Genomic DNA, 16,013 nt, shown 5'->3' with positions numbered 1-16,013 from the left:
GGCCAGCCTATGTGTACATTACTTTGTTTTATGCAGTATTTGATTTCATGCATCAATAAGAAGGAATTTACATATCTGATGTTATAATAATTGGTGATTTCTGAGCATGGTTTCATTAACTAGTTTTAAGGAAAATATACCCACTACATAATTCTACTTTACTTCACTAGTAAAGTAAAATGATAGAAGCTGTTTTAAACATGAATATCAAGTCATTCAAGTGTAGAGCCATCTTGGTAAAATTCTTCAGGAAACACCTATCGGCAGAACTGGCAGAACCTGGCTTGGTTAACCTCTGCTTTGTCAGAAGAAGGAGCAGCATCTCATCTTCATTTTCCAGCATCTGGAAGGCTATGACGTGAGTTCCAGAATACAGGAAAGTGGGGGTGAAGATCCTACAGTCCAGTTCTGTTGTTGTTGCTCTTACAGATGGTAATAACAATAGTTTCTTTAGTATTCTGAGGTTTTGCCTGGAGAACACAGGATTATTTTCAAGCCTTGAGAACTAATGAGATTTGCCCTGCTAGATTTTAGACTTGCTTAAGACCCTGACCCCTTCTCTCCTTCTGATTTCTCCCTTTTGAAATGGGCATGTCTACCTTGTGCCTATCGCACCACTGTACTTTGGAAGCAGGTAATTTGTATTCTGGGTTTCAAAGGTCCACAGGTAGAGAGGAAGTTTGGCCCAGGATGTGCAAAATATACCGAGTCTCACCCATACTTGATTGAGCTGATTCAGAAGGTGAAGCAGAGTTGATACTGAATGAGTTAAGACTTTGGGGGATGATATGATAGAGTGAATATGTTTTTGTACATAAGAACATGAATTTTGGGAGGTCAAAGGGTGGAATGTTCTGAATTGAACTGCATCCGTCCAACACATGTTAATTCCCGTGTGGATGTGATCCTGTTTGGAAATTGGTTTTTCTTTTGTTATGTTAATGAGGCAACACCAGTGTGGGGTAGATCCTAAACCTAATCAACTATGAGTTACAAAAAGATCAGAACAGACACAGTGACACGCACACAGGGAAAGAGGGGACAGATGACAGAGACAGACGCATATACGGGGATCGCTGGCAGCTACTAGAAGCTGAAATAGACAAGCAAGGACCCCCACTGAAAACCGCACCCTGAATTCAGACTTCCAGCCTTCTGAACTGAGATAAAATAAGTTTCTGTTCCATTAAGGCACCCACCCACGTTATTCGTATTACAGCAGCACTAGGTAACTAAGACAGTTATTGAGATAAAACTATTAAGAAGTACTTACCTGAACTGCACAACCCAGTAAAAGTAAAAGCAGCTTTTTAACTTCTTCTGTGCCTTGCTCTGAAATAAAAACAATGACTAAATATAACATTTTGCTCTATTTCAACTCTCATTTTTATTATGTTGAGGTAACGGTTCCTAGAGATAATATTCACAACAACTTGACCAAAGGATTAAGTCTATAAGGAAATACAGACAAGAATTCAGAAAAGCCAACGAGTGAGTGTGTGTGTGTGCGTGTGTGTGTGCGTCCCCTCATGCACTGTGGAAATGGGCAGGTACCTCGGTTTTGAAGGGTGGTACAGATCAAACAGGCTTCAGGCCCTGTGCAGTAAGCATCCTAACTGTAAATCCATCCCCTTTCCATAAGTGAGCATACTATACCAGCTTACCAAATTATGCACTGTGTTGATACAAAGACGTGCCACAGTCAGCCAAAATGGTTCCTAACAGATCTGGCTCTTTTTAGGCCTATTAGTGTTTCCTTTCTAAAATACAAATCTTACGTGATTCATCTACCAATAAAATTTAAATGGCTTTCCACCATGTAGATTCATGAAGATCAAAACCTTAAACGTCTGCCGCAGTGAGGCCAGTAAAACAAATGTACATAACGAGTTGGATGGAAGTTAACGTCTATAACAGAAATGGAGAGGGCGTGCTGTGTTCAACAGCACCCAATTCAGATTTTTTTAAACGCATCCAACCAGCCAAAAAGAAATCACTTCTTTGGGCTAGAATTTCACCATCAGGCCACCCCTGTCTATGATAAAGTCCAAATTCTCTTCTCAGACATTTCTTCCTACTCTCCCTGAAACAACCACCTTTCTAGCTACACCGTGCCACGCTAATTACCATTCCCCAAATACACATACATATACACTCCTCTGCCTGAACTTCTGCTGCTCCCTCTGTCTGTCTGTCTCCCACCGCCCTTACCCCTGGTGAGCACGACTAATCACATACATATACACTCCTCTGCCTGAACTTCTGCTGCTCCCTCTATCTGTCTGTCTCCCACCGCCCTTACCCCTAGTGAGCAGGACTAATCACATACATATACACTCCTCTGCCTGAACTTCTGCTGCTCCCTCTGTCTGTCTGCCACCACCCTTACCCCTAGTGAGCAGGACTAATCACATACATTACACTCCTCTGCCTGAACTTCTGCTGCTCCCTCTGTCTGTCTGTCTGCCACCACCCTTACCCCTAGTGAGCAGGACTAATCACATACATATACACTCCTCTGCCTGAACTTCTGCTGCTCCCTCTGTCTGTCTCCCACTGCCCTTACCCCTAGTGAGCAGGACTAATCACATACATTACACTCCTCTGCCTGAGCTTCTGCTGCTCCCTCTGTCTGTCTGCCACCACCCTTACCCCTAGTGAGCAGGACTAATCACACACATATACACTCCTCTGCCTGAACTTCTGCTGCTCCCTCTGTCTGTCTGTCTCCTACCGCCCTTACCCCTAGTGAGCAGAACTAATCACATACATACACACTCCTCTGCCTGAACTTCTGCTGCTTCCTCTGTCTGTCTGCCACCACCCTTACCCCTAATGAGCAGGACTAATCACGTACATATACACTCCTCTGCCTGAACTTCTGCTGCTCCCTCTGTCTGTCTGTCTTCCACCGCCCTTACCCCTAGTGAGCAGGACTAATCACATACATATACACTCCTCTGCCTGAACTTCTGCTGCTCCCTCTGTCTGTCTGTCTCCCACCGCCCTTACCCCTAGTGAGCAAGACTAATCACAATCCTAGGCACAGTTCTAACATCTCAGGGTAGTCTCCCCTGACCCAACCACCAATGGTCCCCAACCCTCACTAATCTGCCAACTTTAAGAATAATAAATTGCTCCATATTTTATATGGCTTAACATTTGGTACAAGGAGGCCTGGTGGAGCAATTTTTAAGCATTTGGCTGCTAACCAAAAGGTCAATGGTTTGAACCCACCAGCGGCTCTGCAGGAGAAAAGACTTAGTGATCTGCTCCCGTAAAGATTACAGCCTAGGAAACCCTATGGGGCAGTTCCATCCTGCCCTATGGGGTCCGTATGAATCTGAATTGGCTCGACAGCACACAACGACAACAACATTTTGTACATATCCCTATTCTGTGTTACTTATTACATGGTTTCCAGTAATCTGTAATCTCTCACCAAACCACAAGATCCTCAGAGTATGGGCCATTTCCTCATATCCCTGGTCCCTAAAACTCAGTAGGCACTTAATAAATGCAGGTGGGTTTGAAAATAATTACACCCCAGATTATTTCTAAAGATTATTTAAACTTCTAATTCACCCCACCTACTTGATAGCTTGCTCTATAAATATAGCTGCTTGATTTTAGATTTTATTTGGGTTTTAGTTTTCGTTTGTTTTGACTTAGCATAGGGATAGGGGTTGGAGAAGATATATTCGATTCAGATTACATGTACCCTATAATAAGCCCACTGGTAAAACTTTAGGTAGCTGCTAATTTCCCAAGTGTTCAAAAATTAAAACTCAGAACATGTCACATTTAAAATCTCATAAAGGGCAGAAATATTTGAAGAAAGTCATTTAAATGATCGAAGAAACTGCTTCTCATCTTTGTATGCAGAAATGGTATAGTATAAATTAAGATATTAATCAATCAGAAAACCTGAAATTCAAACAACTTTTGCAATGGTAAAAACCAAAAACCTGCTGCCATCTTGCCATGGTAGGTAGTAGTGCACGCATAGAAACCTGGATATTATATCAAAACCATTTCTTTTGTAAGGTTATAGTTCTTTAGCCTCATAATTCCATTGTTATCTTCTGTAGTTGTCAGTAATGAGACACTAAAACCGCGTACAGAAATGAGCCAGTTTAGGAGAGCAGGAAAGAACACTGGAGTGAATGTAGAACGTGTGTCTGGCCCCACCTACAACCCGCAAATATTCTAAGTTTCTTATCTCTCTCCAAATGGAACACCACCTCCAATCGTCCCTACAGAGTTGTCAATTAATGTAAATGAGCAAGCTCTTGGTAAACACCAGAGTGTTACACAAAGACAAGACGCCGTTATCATGTTACGCTTATTTTAATACTTACCAGAAAAGGGGTTTTTGCCGATGATTAAGACCACAAAGACAAAACGCTGTTATCATGTTACGCTTATTTTAATACTTACCAGAAAAGGGGTTTTTGCCAATGATTAAGACGTTTGGCAATGACATCATGATCAGCTGCTGCAAAGTCTCCTGTAAAAAGACACTCCATGGTTGTTACATGGTTAACACTGACTTTGTCATAACTCACCAAGCTATAACATAAGATTTGCATACTTCTCTTAGGTATGTTTTACTTCAATTAAAATGTTTAAAAAAATAAAGGGGGAAAAGAAAGATATCTAAGGTCTTGGAACACACTGTACCTACCATCACAACCCCTGACAGTGATCTGCTGCAGAGTCTGGGAGGAACCAGACACAAGGCTGATGGGTGCCATGGGATGTTACTGAAGCTTTGTAAGATTATAAAAATAACTAACAGTTTTTTTACAAACTGGCTCCAACTATGTGTTCATAGACAATTAGTTGGTAAGGAATGTTTCTGAAAGTACTCAACTCTTTTTAAATCATCTTATGTTTAATACTATGACGAGGAAGCAAATGCCCATGAAAAGTTAACCTGCAGTGCATTTTAAAGTTGTATAATTCTAGATCCACTGCAGCATTTTCCCATAGCCAGTGGGCTGCAGGACACCATATGCTCATTAGATTTAACCTTTTATCTATAATTCTTTGTGATAACATAGTAGAAGGTTTTAAAAGTGTTTTTTTTCAGCATATGTACTGGCTCTTTAAAAACTATCACAAAAAATACACATTTAAAGAAAAGTGCACATATTCAACATGTGTATCATGTTAGTAAATATACTTAAAAATATGAAGGCTAAGTGTCAAAAATTGCTAAAATTACTCACTCCAAAGATCTACACCAAGTCTGGGTATTTAACAAATTTTCTGCTGAAAAGCAAGTTACCTCAAGGTAGAATATGCTATAACTAAATATGCATGATCTAAGTAAACTTAAAGAAATACATTTGTAATTCATTTTAAAGCTTAGTCTTTTTACCTTGAAGCAAAACAACAAGGACTAAGATGTAAACTAAAACCACAATGAGAATCCCACTTCTGTGCGCTATCTAGAATGTACAAATGTAGAGACACAGAAGTTTATGAGCAGCTACCCGGGCTGGAAGGAGGGGGAACGGGAGTTACTGCTGACGGGTGCTGAGTTTCTGTTGGGGCTGATGGAAAACTTGGGGGAACGAATGTGGTGATGGCAGCACGACATGGTGAGAGTAATGAGTGTCACCAACTTGTGCACTTAAAAACAGTTACAGTGGCAAACTTTCTGTTATATACATTTTACCATAATAAAATTAGGAAAAAACTATGAGGACTACCATTTTACATATTTAAAAGAAATTATAAACAAATATATATGTATATATATATATATATATATAAAAGCAGTGTTCTGTCTATACTCTACCTAGCCGCGACAAAAATCAGAATGAAGAACTTTTAAATTCACCCTCAGAAGAGAAGCTTTAAATTTTAAGAGATCCTGAATTATTAGAAAAAGCTTACCTCAATCTGAAAACTTCAAAGATAAAAGATAATAGTCATTTACACCACTTATTTTGGGTAACATGAGTAATGACTGACAAATCAAGTAGGAACCATCAACACATTTCCAAAGCAATTTGTTTTATCAATTTATCCTGCAACACCTCATGTTAACACATTACGTGTTATATGCACAACCGCCCACAAGGAGAGTAATCTTTACTACAGTCCACCAGCCTTTCCTCCACCCTCCTGCGCAGCTGGCTCCCACTTCCCGCCTACTCTGTCTGCCATGTTTTGTACTAACTCAATCTTCCCACAAAGGTGAAAGCAATCTGATATGTACTTTCAACACATGGTTTCATCAAAGACTTCATGTGTTAATAAAGTTTAACCTTTACGTTATAAAGTTTAAATACATTTGAACAACTCAAATTACTATACCCCAAAACCAAACCCAGTGCTGTTGAGTCAATACTGACTCACAGCGACCCTATAGGACAGAGCAGAACTGCCCCACAGAGTTTCCAAGGAGCACTTGGCGGATTTGAACTGCCAACCCTTTGGTTAGCCACCATAGCACTTAACTACTACACCACCAGGGTTTCCCAAATTACTACAATAAACTGTTAAATTCAAAACCTACTTCCATGTCATCTAAAAATGTACAGTGGAATCCAAATGCCTAGTATAGTGCACTCTGATGGAGTGCAGTCTAAATGCCTGGGCTTAAATTTCAGCTCTGTGACTTACTAGGCATGGGACTTTTGTGGGGAGCGGAGGAAGTGAAACAAAAATACAAAGACTTAAAAATGATCATGATTATTAAACATTCCTGTTAATGGGAAAAGCTTACCTTTATCTTATTTCCAAGTATTAATTTTAAGTTATGTCAGAAAGTGCTAATATTAGGTAATAAAGCAGCTATATGTGACACAAAAAAAATTATTCTAAATTCTCTACTTAGTTCCCTTATGGCTTCTTCGGAAACCCTGGTGGCGCAGTGGTTAAGTGCTATGGCTGTCAATCAAAAGTTCGGCACTCCTTGGAATCTCTATGGGGCAGCTCTACTCTGTCCTGTAGGGTTGCTATGAGTTCGAATAGAGGAGGATTCCAGCTGTAATTTTGTAAACATTCCTTTTATTTCTATACTCCAATCTTACAAATCTCATTAAAAAAAATACAAGACATAAAAGAGATTGGAGGCTTTAAAAACTGACCGCTGTAAGGCTCTACTATATCATTCCATGGAAACCCCCGTGGCGTAGTGGTTAAGTGCTACGGCTGCTAACCAAAAGGTCAGCAGTTCAAATCCACCAGGCGCTCCTTGGAAACTCTATGGGGCAGTTCTACTCTGTCCTATGAGGTTGCTATGAGTCGGAATCGACTTGATGGCAATGGGTTTGGTTTTAGGTTTTTTATAACATTCCACATTCCCCATATTTCACCTAGTTTAAAGATGTTCACCAAAGATGTTAACGAAAAAGGAAAAAGAATACATAAATGAGCCCTAGACAAATCTGAAGTTAATAACAGGAACCAATCAGTTGATGGGCTAAAGATGATAATATATAAACTACTGAAGTTCATGAACTCGTAAAGACACTCCAATTTGTCACTGAAGTGATAAGAAACCTATAAGAAATTTTATGAAGACAGACTTCTTGCAATACAACTGAAAAACGAGGAGAAAGTTTTGAGAAAATCAGGACAATCATTCACTCAACAAATATCTTTTGGCGTGTCTATCATCTGCCACCCCCACGCATCTGTCAGTTTGTTTTACTGTGGTGGCTTGCGTGTTGCTGTGATGCGGGAAGCTATGCCACCGGTATTCAAATACCAGCAGGGTCACCCGTGGTGGACAGGTTTCAGCTGAGCTTCGAGACTAAGACAAACTAGGAAGAAGGACCCAACGATCTACTTCTGAAAAGAATTAGCCAGGGAAAACCTTACAAATAGCAGCAGAACACTGACATTGAGCCGGAAGATGAGCCCCTCAGGTTGGAAGGCACTCGAAATACAAATGGGAAAGAGCTGCCTACTCAAAGTAGAGTCGACTTTAATGACGTGGATGGAGTCAAGCTTTCGGGACCTTCATTTGCTAATGTAGCACAACTCAAAATCAGAAGAAACAACTGCAAACATTCATTAATAATCAGAACCTAGAACGTATGAAGTATGAATCTGGGAAAACTGTAAAGTGCCAAGAATGAAACGGAATCCGTAAACATCAATATCCTAGGCATTAGTGAGCTGAAATGGACTGGTATTGGTCATGCTGAATCAGACAATCATATGGTCTACCACGCCGGGAATGCCAACTTGAAAAGGAACGGCATTGCATTCGTCGTCAAAAAGAACATTTCAAGATCTATACTGAAGTACAATGCTGTCAGTGATAGGATAATATCCATACGCCCACAAGGAAGACTAATTAAAACGACTATTATTTACACACCAACCAATAAAGCCAAAGATGAAGAAAGTGAAGATTTTTACCAACTACTGCAGTCTGAAATTGATCAAACATGCAATCAGGATGCACTGATAATTACTGGTGATTGGAATGAGAAAGTTGGAAACAAAGACGAAGGATCAGTAGTTGGAAAATATGGCCTTGGTGATAGAAACGATGCTGGATGACTGAATTTTGCAAGACTAACGACTTCTTCACTGCAAATGCCTTTTTTCACCAACATGAACAGTGACTATACACATGGATCTTGCCAATGCAATACACAGGAATTAAATCAACTACATCTGTGGAAAGAGATGATGGAAAAGCCCAATTATCATCAGTCAGAACAAGGCCAGGGACGGACTGTGGATCAGACCATCGATTACTTGTATGTAAGTTCAAGTTGAAACTGAAGAAAATTAGAACAAATCCATGAGAGCCAAAGTATGACTTTGAGTACAGCCCACCTGAATTTAGAGACCATCTCAAGATGCACTGAACACTATCACTGAAGACCAGACAAGTTGTGGAAGGACATCCTACATGAAGAAAACAAGAGGTCATTAAAAACACAAGACAGATTGCCCCAGGACAGGAACCATTCCCAAAGCCAACTCTTCAGACATGGACTGGACTGGACGATGGGTTGGAGAGGGATGCTGGCGAGGAGTGAGCTTCTTGGATCAGGTAGACACTTCAGACTATGTTGGCATCTCCTGCCTGGAGGAGAGATGAGAGGGTGGAGGGGGTTAGAAGCTGGCGAAATGGACACGAAAAGAGAGAGTGGAGGGAGAGAGCGGGATGTCTCATTAGGGGGAGAGTAATTGGGGAGTGTGTAGCAAGGTGTATATGGGTTTTTGTGTGAGAGACTGACTTGATTTGTAAACTTGCACTTAAAGCACAATAAAAATTATTAAAAAAAAACAAAACCTCAAGAGAGAAAGAAAAGGACCTAAACGGATGTCAGAAGAGACTCTGAAACTTGCTCTTGAACGTCGAGAAGCTAAAGCAAAAAGAAAATATGATGGAGTAAAAGAGCTGAACAGAAGATTTCAAAGGGCAGCTGAAGAAGACAAAGTATTATGATGACATGTGCAAAGACCTGGAGATAGAAAACCAAAATGGAAGAACACACTCAGTATTTCTCAAGCTGAAATAACTAAAGAAAAAATTCAAGCCCTGAGTTGGAATAGTGAAGGATTCCATGGGAGAAGTATTAAACGATGCAGAAAGCATCAACAGAAGATGCAAAGCCTACACAGAGTCATTATATCAAAAAGTACTGGGCCGACGTCCAACCATTTCAGGAGGTAACATATGATCAGGAACCAATCAATGGTGCTGAAGGAAGAAGTCCACGCTGCACTGAAGGCACTGGCGAAAAACAAGGCTCTGGGAATTGACAAAATACCAACTGAGATGTTTCAACAAACGGACGCGGTGCTGGAAGTGCTCATTCGTCTATGCCACGAAATTTGGAAAACAGCTGCCTGGCCAACTGACTAGAAGAGATCCATATTTATGCCTATTCCCAAGAGAGGTGATTCAACCGAATGTGGAAATTGCTGAACAATATCATTAATATCACATGCAAGCAAAATTTGGCTTAGGATCATTCAAAAGCAGCCAGCACTATGTCGCAGAAATTCAAGCCTGATTTAGAAGAGGACGTGGAACCAGGGACATCACTGCTGCCGTCAGACGGATCCTGGCTGAAAGCTGAGGATACCAGAAGGATGTCTACCTGGGTTTTACTGACTATGCTAAGGCATTTGACTACGTGGATCATAACAAACTATGGCTAACATTGAGAAGAACAGGAATTCCGGAACACTTAATTGTGCTCAGGAAGAATCTGTACATGGATCGAGAGGCAGTTGTTCGGACAGAACAAGGGGATACTACATGGTTTAAGATAAGGAAAGATGTGCATCAGGGTTGCATCCTTTCTCCATGCCTATTCAATCCGTATGCTGAGCAAATAATCTGAGAAGCTGAACTATATGCATATATGAAGAAGAACGGGGCATCAAGGTTGGAGGAAGGCTTATTAATAACCTGTGATATGCAGATAACACAGCCTTGCTTGCTGAAAGTAAAGAGGACTTGAATCACTTACAAATGAAGATCAACATCACAGCCTTCAGTATGGATTACACCTCAACATAAAGAAGACAAAAATCCTCACAACTGGACCAATGAGCAACATTATAATAAACAGAGAGATAACTGAGGTTGTCAAGGATTTCATTTTACTTGGATCCGCAATCAACACCCACGGGAAGCAGCACTCAAGAAATCCAAAGATGCACTGCCTTGGTCAAATCGGCTGCAAAAGACCTCTTTAAAGTGTTGAAAAGCAAAGATGTCACTTTGAGGGCTAAGGTGCACCTGACCCAAGTCATGGTGCTTTCAATCGCCTCATATGCATGCAAAAGCTGGACAATGAATAAGGAAGACTGAAGAAGAACCGACGACTTTGAATTGTGGTGTTGGAGGAGAATATTGAATATACTATGGACTGCCAAAAGAACGAACAAATCATCTTGGAAGAGGGACTACTAGAGAGCTCCTTCGAAGCAGGGATGGTGAGGTTATGTCCCAAATACTCTGGACATGTTATCAGGAGGGATCAGTCTCTAGAGAAAGACATGATGCTTGGTAAAGTAGAGGGTCAGCAAAAAAAGAGAAAGATCCTCAAGGAGATGGATTAACACAGTGGCTGCAACAATGGGCTCAAACATAGCAACGATTGTGAGGATGGCGCAGGACCTGGCAGTGTTTTGTTCTGTTGTGCACGGGTCAGTATTTGTCGGAACTGACTGGGCGGCACCTAACAACAACATTATTTGCCGAGCATTGTTCTAAGCCCTGGAAATACAGCAGTGAACAAACAAAAATTCTTGTTCCTGTGGAGTTTACATTTTAGCTGGGCTAGACAGAAAATAAACATGATAAACAAGTAAATATTTTTGGTGATAAATGCTAAGGATAAAAATAAAGCAAGGAAGAAAAGGAGTACTGGGGGAGGGTGGAAATGATGGGAAGGCTGCAATTTTAGAAAGGTATGCAAGTATTCAAACAAAGAATTTGTGGGTTTTCAGAATCATTAAAGCAAAGTTTCACTCAATAGACCGAAATTCCCTTACGCAACGAGGCAGTCCTGCAAGATTTAGAGAACTGCAATACTTAAGAAAAAGAGAAGAACAAGGAAAAACTGGTAGACATTATGAGAATACAAAAATAACAGCAAAGGTGTCTTGAAAGGCATTACAAGTAATTTCATTCCCACTACCTTTAAGTGGTTTTGTATAATTTTTCCATAAAAACTGGTATATTAACCATAGTTTTTAGTTTACCATCTAAAGTCTTTTTTATTAATATACAAGTTTACTGTGTGATTTAAAATTCATGTTGCTGAAGCACTAAAAGAAAGACCCTTTCAAGTATACCCCAGACATAAACATTATTATTTAGGTACTATATAAAGATGATTTAAGCTAGGCTTCTCCTTTTTCCTATCAGTTCTCCATAACATTTCTTCACAGTAAGAAGTTCAATAACACTTCTGGCAAAGGTCTGGGCTCATTTTCCTTTCCTAAACCACATACAGAGCAAAATGCTGTTATTAAAACTACACATTTTTGTAGTGCTAAATATGGTTGAAAGATTTGTAAAATATGCTGGAATGACAATTCCTGCTTTTAGAGACTCGCCATCTATTTTTAAACAGACAATTAAGACTATTTTACCATATCTTAATAGACTAATGAAAAAAACTAAATGAATGGCTTTAAAAAGAAAAACATCTGATCAGAGTATCAAAAATATGATGAAATATAAAGCAATTGTTATATAACAAACACAGAGCCTGGTTTTCCTGGCTGCTGAATTTCATGAATATTCCAAATGTTGCTTATTTTAACAGATGTTAAAGAAAAACTTAAAAAGTATCTGCTTTCTGTAGGCACTAGATCAATGGTGCTAGCCCTGATTTTTGTTTTTAGTATTAGTGACATTGTACCACGCAAAAACTTCCTAATACATTTAGATGTCCTAATTGTAACGTGTTCTTTTCTTTTGGGGCCTCCAATGCTTTAACAGTGGTGGAAGAACCACTTTTTTTTCCCACTTAGTCCTTGTTTCAAGTCCATGCCATCTAGCCACGTCAAACTCTGATTCCTAACAGTTCTAAAAATGGACTATGATACTTTACTTGTCAACCGTGTCTGATTATCAAATTTACTCCCTCTTCCACACTCACAGGAACAAAAATAATGTCAAAAAAAAAAAAAATCACACAACCTAAGTAAGTTTACAGAAAACGTATGATTTACTTGTTTTCTGCCTTGAAACTCTGGAATATTTATTCACAAGACAAAAAGAGATACCGGCTGTGGCTCAAGTGATTACTTGAAAAGGTCTGATCGTCATTTAAACATAACTAAGTGTAATTTTTTTTTTTTTTAAGTGTAAGTTCAATAAACCTCCCGATAATCTAACGCTACCAATTGCCTCTTTCACAGCCTCTCTCATTACTACTGCACTGTCCTTACATTACTTATTACAATCTGAAGATATTTTATTTAATTGCTAATTTGTCTATTAGCAATCTGCTAGAACACTAAGTTCCACGACAGTGGGGATGTGGTCGGTCCCGTTCACCTCTGTAGCCCCGATACCTGGTACAATGCCTGGCATTCAGTAAAGCGGAGAGGAAGAAGAGGGAAATCTGACTGACAGCTTATTTCTATGGAGCATTTTTACATATTCTAAATCATTAAGATGAAGAAAACAAGGAATTCTGACACTTAAATTTATCCAGCATTACTGTAAAAAGATACTGAAATAACCTCCCCACTAATAACCATCTCAGGATATTCTGTAAAATTTCTTTTCTCCTTGGGAATCATTTTTGTAAAATGACCCTGATGCTTACCACGCCATCAAAAATTTGGAGACATACACTTTTCAGTTTTAACCTACCCAAATTCACCTTTCCTTTGCATGTCATAATAACCAAAGTGTACTGAAATATTTCACTGCAAATTCTTTATTTGAGGGGTGTATGAGGATAAAAACATATTTTTTTTAAACAGTTTTAAAAAGACTTCTGGAAACATCTGAGATTTCCAACAAATAGCTAATTTAGCAGCTGAGAACTGTATTATCTGACTCTGTGAACCTGAAATCTGTCACATATTAAACCAATGCCATGTCTAGCTTAGTAATGTATATGAGAATAAAAAAAACTCAGTCACAGTCAATTAATCGTGTGTTAAGATGACTGATATATTTTTGAAGACTATTTAGAAGTGCCTCAGAACACTTTATGTAAGAATATGAAACATTTTGGGGGTGAGGAGGCAAACTGGTCCTACAAGAAGGACACTGGGGAGCAGCACACAAGGAATTTCAATCTTCGGGAATATGTCAGGAGTCCCTGGGTGGTGCACGTGGTTAACTGCCTGATGACTAGCTGGAAAGCTGGCTGTTCCAACCCACCCAGATGCACCTTGGAAGACAGGCCTGGTGATTTTCTCAAAGTCACAGCCTTGAAAACCCTACGGGGTCACCAGGAGTCAAATCCACAGCTACTAGCAACAGCAATATTTTGTCTTAAGTATCTAAAAGAAGATTGACAACAAGTTATGATAAAGCTCTACACATTCATAAATATTCAATATTCATCTCAGAAACTTTGTTTTTTTTTTTTTTGGAAAAATTCTGTAATTGAGTACTCCTCCTGTCATGGATTAAATTGTGTCCCCCTCCCCAAAATATCTGTCAACTTGGTTAGGCCATGATTCCCAGTATCGTGTGGTTGTTCTCCATTTTGTGACTGTAATTTTACGTTAAAGAGGATTAAGGTGGGATTTTAACACCCTTACCAAGGTTACATCCCTGATTCATTGTAAAGCGAGTTTCCCTGGAGTGTGGCCTGCACCACTTTCATCTCTTAAGAGATAAAAGGAAAGGGAAGCAAGCAGAGAGTGGGGCCTTCATACCACCAAGAAAGCAGTGCCAGGAGCAGAGCATGTCCCTTGGACCTGGGGTTCCTGCACGGAGAAGCTCCTAGTCCATGGGAAGACTGACAACAAGGACCTTCTCCCAGAGCCAACAGAGAAAAGACTTCCCCTGGAGCTGACGCCCTGAATATGACCTTCTAGCCTACTAGACCGTGACAGAATCAATTTCTCTTTTTTGAAGCCATCCACCTGTGTTATTTCTGTTACAGCAGCACTAGATGACTAAACCACCCCTCCCCTCCTTTTTTAAAGTAAGCAATGCTAAGTTGGAAATCTTGACAGCTCTGGATGTAGCTGCTAATCAGTTCTAGCCCTGAGGTAGTCCACTGGTATTCAAACTTAGAGCCATGAAGAGAAAAACAGTATAACTGGTGTTGAAATAAACATTAATATTTACAGATGTGTCTAAATAAAATGGTGACAGTCAAGACAAAATCTTCAATTCCAGTATCATCTAATCCATGGTTTCTCAATCTCAGTACTAATAACATTTTGATCTGGACAACCCTGCTGTGAGTCTTATATTGCAGGATGCTTAGAAGCATCCCTGGCCTCTACCCAACAGATGCCACTAGCAGCACCCCCACCGCCCTCCCTACGCCGCCTCTAAGTTGTTACAATTAAAAATATCTCCACAGGGATCATAATAGAGGGTCCGGGACAGAGCTAGAGGAAAATGTAGAACTCACAATGAAAGACCTGACTTGCTGGCTTGACAGTGACTGGAGAAGCCCTGAGATTATGGCCCCCTGACACCCTTTCAGTTCAGTAATGAAGTCACTCCTGAGGTTCACCCTTCAGCCAGATTGGAAAGGCCCATAAACCAATAGGAGACTAAACGGGCACACCAGCCTAGTGGCAAGAACTAGAAGGCAGGAGGGGACAGGAAAGCTGGTAACAGGGAACCCAAGGTTGAGAAGGGAGAATGTTGACATGTTGTGGGGTTGTTAACCAATGTCATAAAATAATATGTGTACTAACTGTTTAATGAGAAGCTGTTTTTTTCTGTAAACCTTCATCTAAAGTACAATGAAAAAAAAAAAAAAAATGTCTCCAGTCATGGCCAAATGTCCCCCAGGGGACAAAGTCATGCCCAATTGATGACTGCTGAGTTGACAGATGTCACAAATTCCTTCCTTCCCCAATCTCTTTGTGACTATAACATCGTTAAATTAACATGATTATTACAAAGATAATTTCAATACTTGGCACAGGAAGACAAGACAAAGAACAAGAAAGCAGCAGTCATAAAAAAGGAATAAAGTACTACCACATAGATAAACCTTGAAAGCATCATGCTACATGAAAGAAACTAGTAACAAAAGACCGCATATTGCACAACTCCACTTACATGAAATGTCCAGAACAGGCAGACCTACAGAGACCTAAGGGAGCCCTGGCGGAGCAGAGGTTCAGAGCTCGGCTGCTAACCAGAAGGTCAGCAGTTCCAATCCACCAGCCACTCCTTGGAAACCCTATGGGGCAGCTCTACTCTGTCCTATAGGGTTGCTATGAGTTGGAATCGACTCGTTTAGGGCTGGAGGCAGGAGGAATACATTGTTGAGAGTATATGGGGAGAGCTGCTGATCATACAGGGTTTCTTTCTGGAGAGGTGAAAATTTTCTAAAATAGGTTGT

General features: G+C 40.1%; 1 protein-coding gene across 9 annotated transcripts in view; it reads right to left on the bottom strand.

The window, feature by feature from the left end:
• The window catches only part of CCDC88A (coiled-coil domain containing 88A), a 129,738-nt gene that overhangs the window by 79,815 nt on the left and 33,910 nt on the right, over positions 1-16,013 (bottom strand). For all 9 annotated transcript variants that reach the window (XM_049870559.1, XM_049870561.1, XM_049870562.1 and 6 more), the window contains exons 4-5: positions 4,441-4,510; positions 1,274-1,332 (exon numbers count right to left, since the gene is read on the bottom strand). In XM_049870559.1, coding sequence (XP_049726516.1) covers positions 1,274-1,332; positions 4,441-4,510 — 129 coding nt within the window. The remainder of the gene's footprint in view (positions 1-1,273; positions 1,333-4,440; positions 4,511-16,013) is intronic.

This window comes from Elephas maximus, chromosome 26 (assembly GCF_024166365.1).
Source record: "Elephas maximus indicus isolate mEleMax1 chromosome 26, mEleMax1 primary haplotype, whole genome shotgun sequence".
In the NCBI taxonomy this organism is placed as follows: domain Eukaryota; kingdom Metazoa; phylum Chordata; class Mammalia; order Proboscidea; family Elephantidae; genus Elephas; species Elephas maximus.
This window is presented reverse-complemented; position numbering and strand designations above follow the sequence as displayed.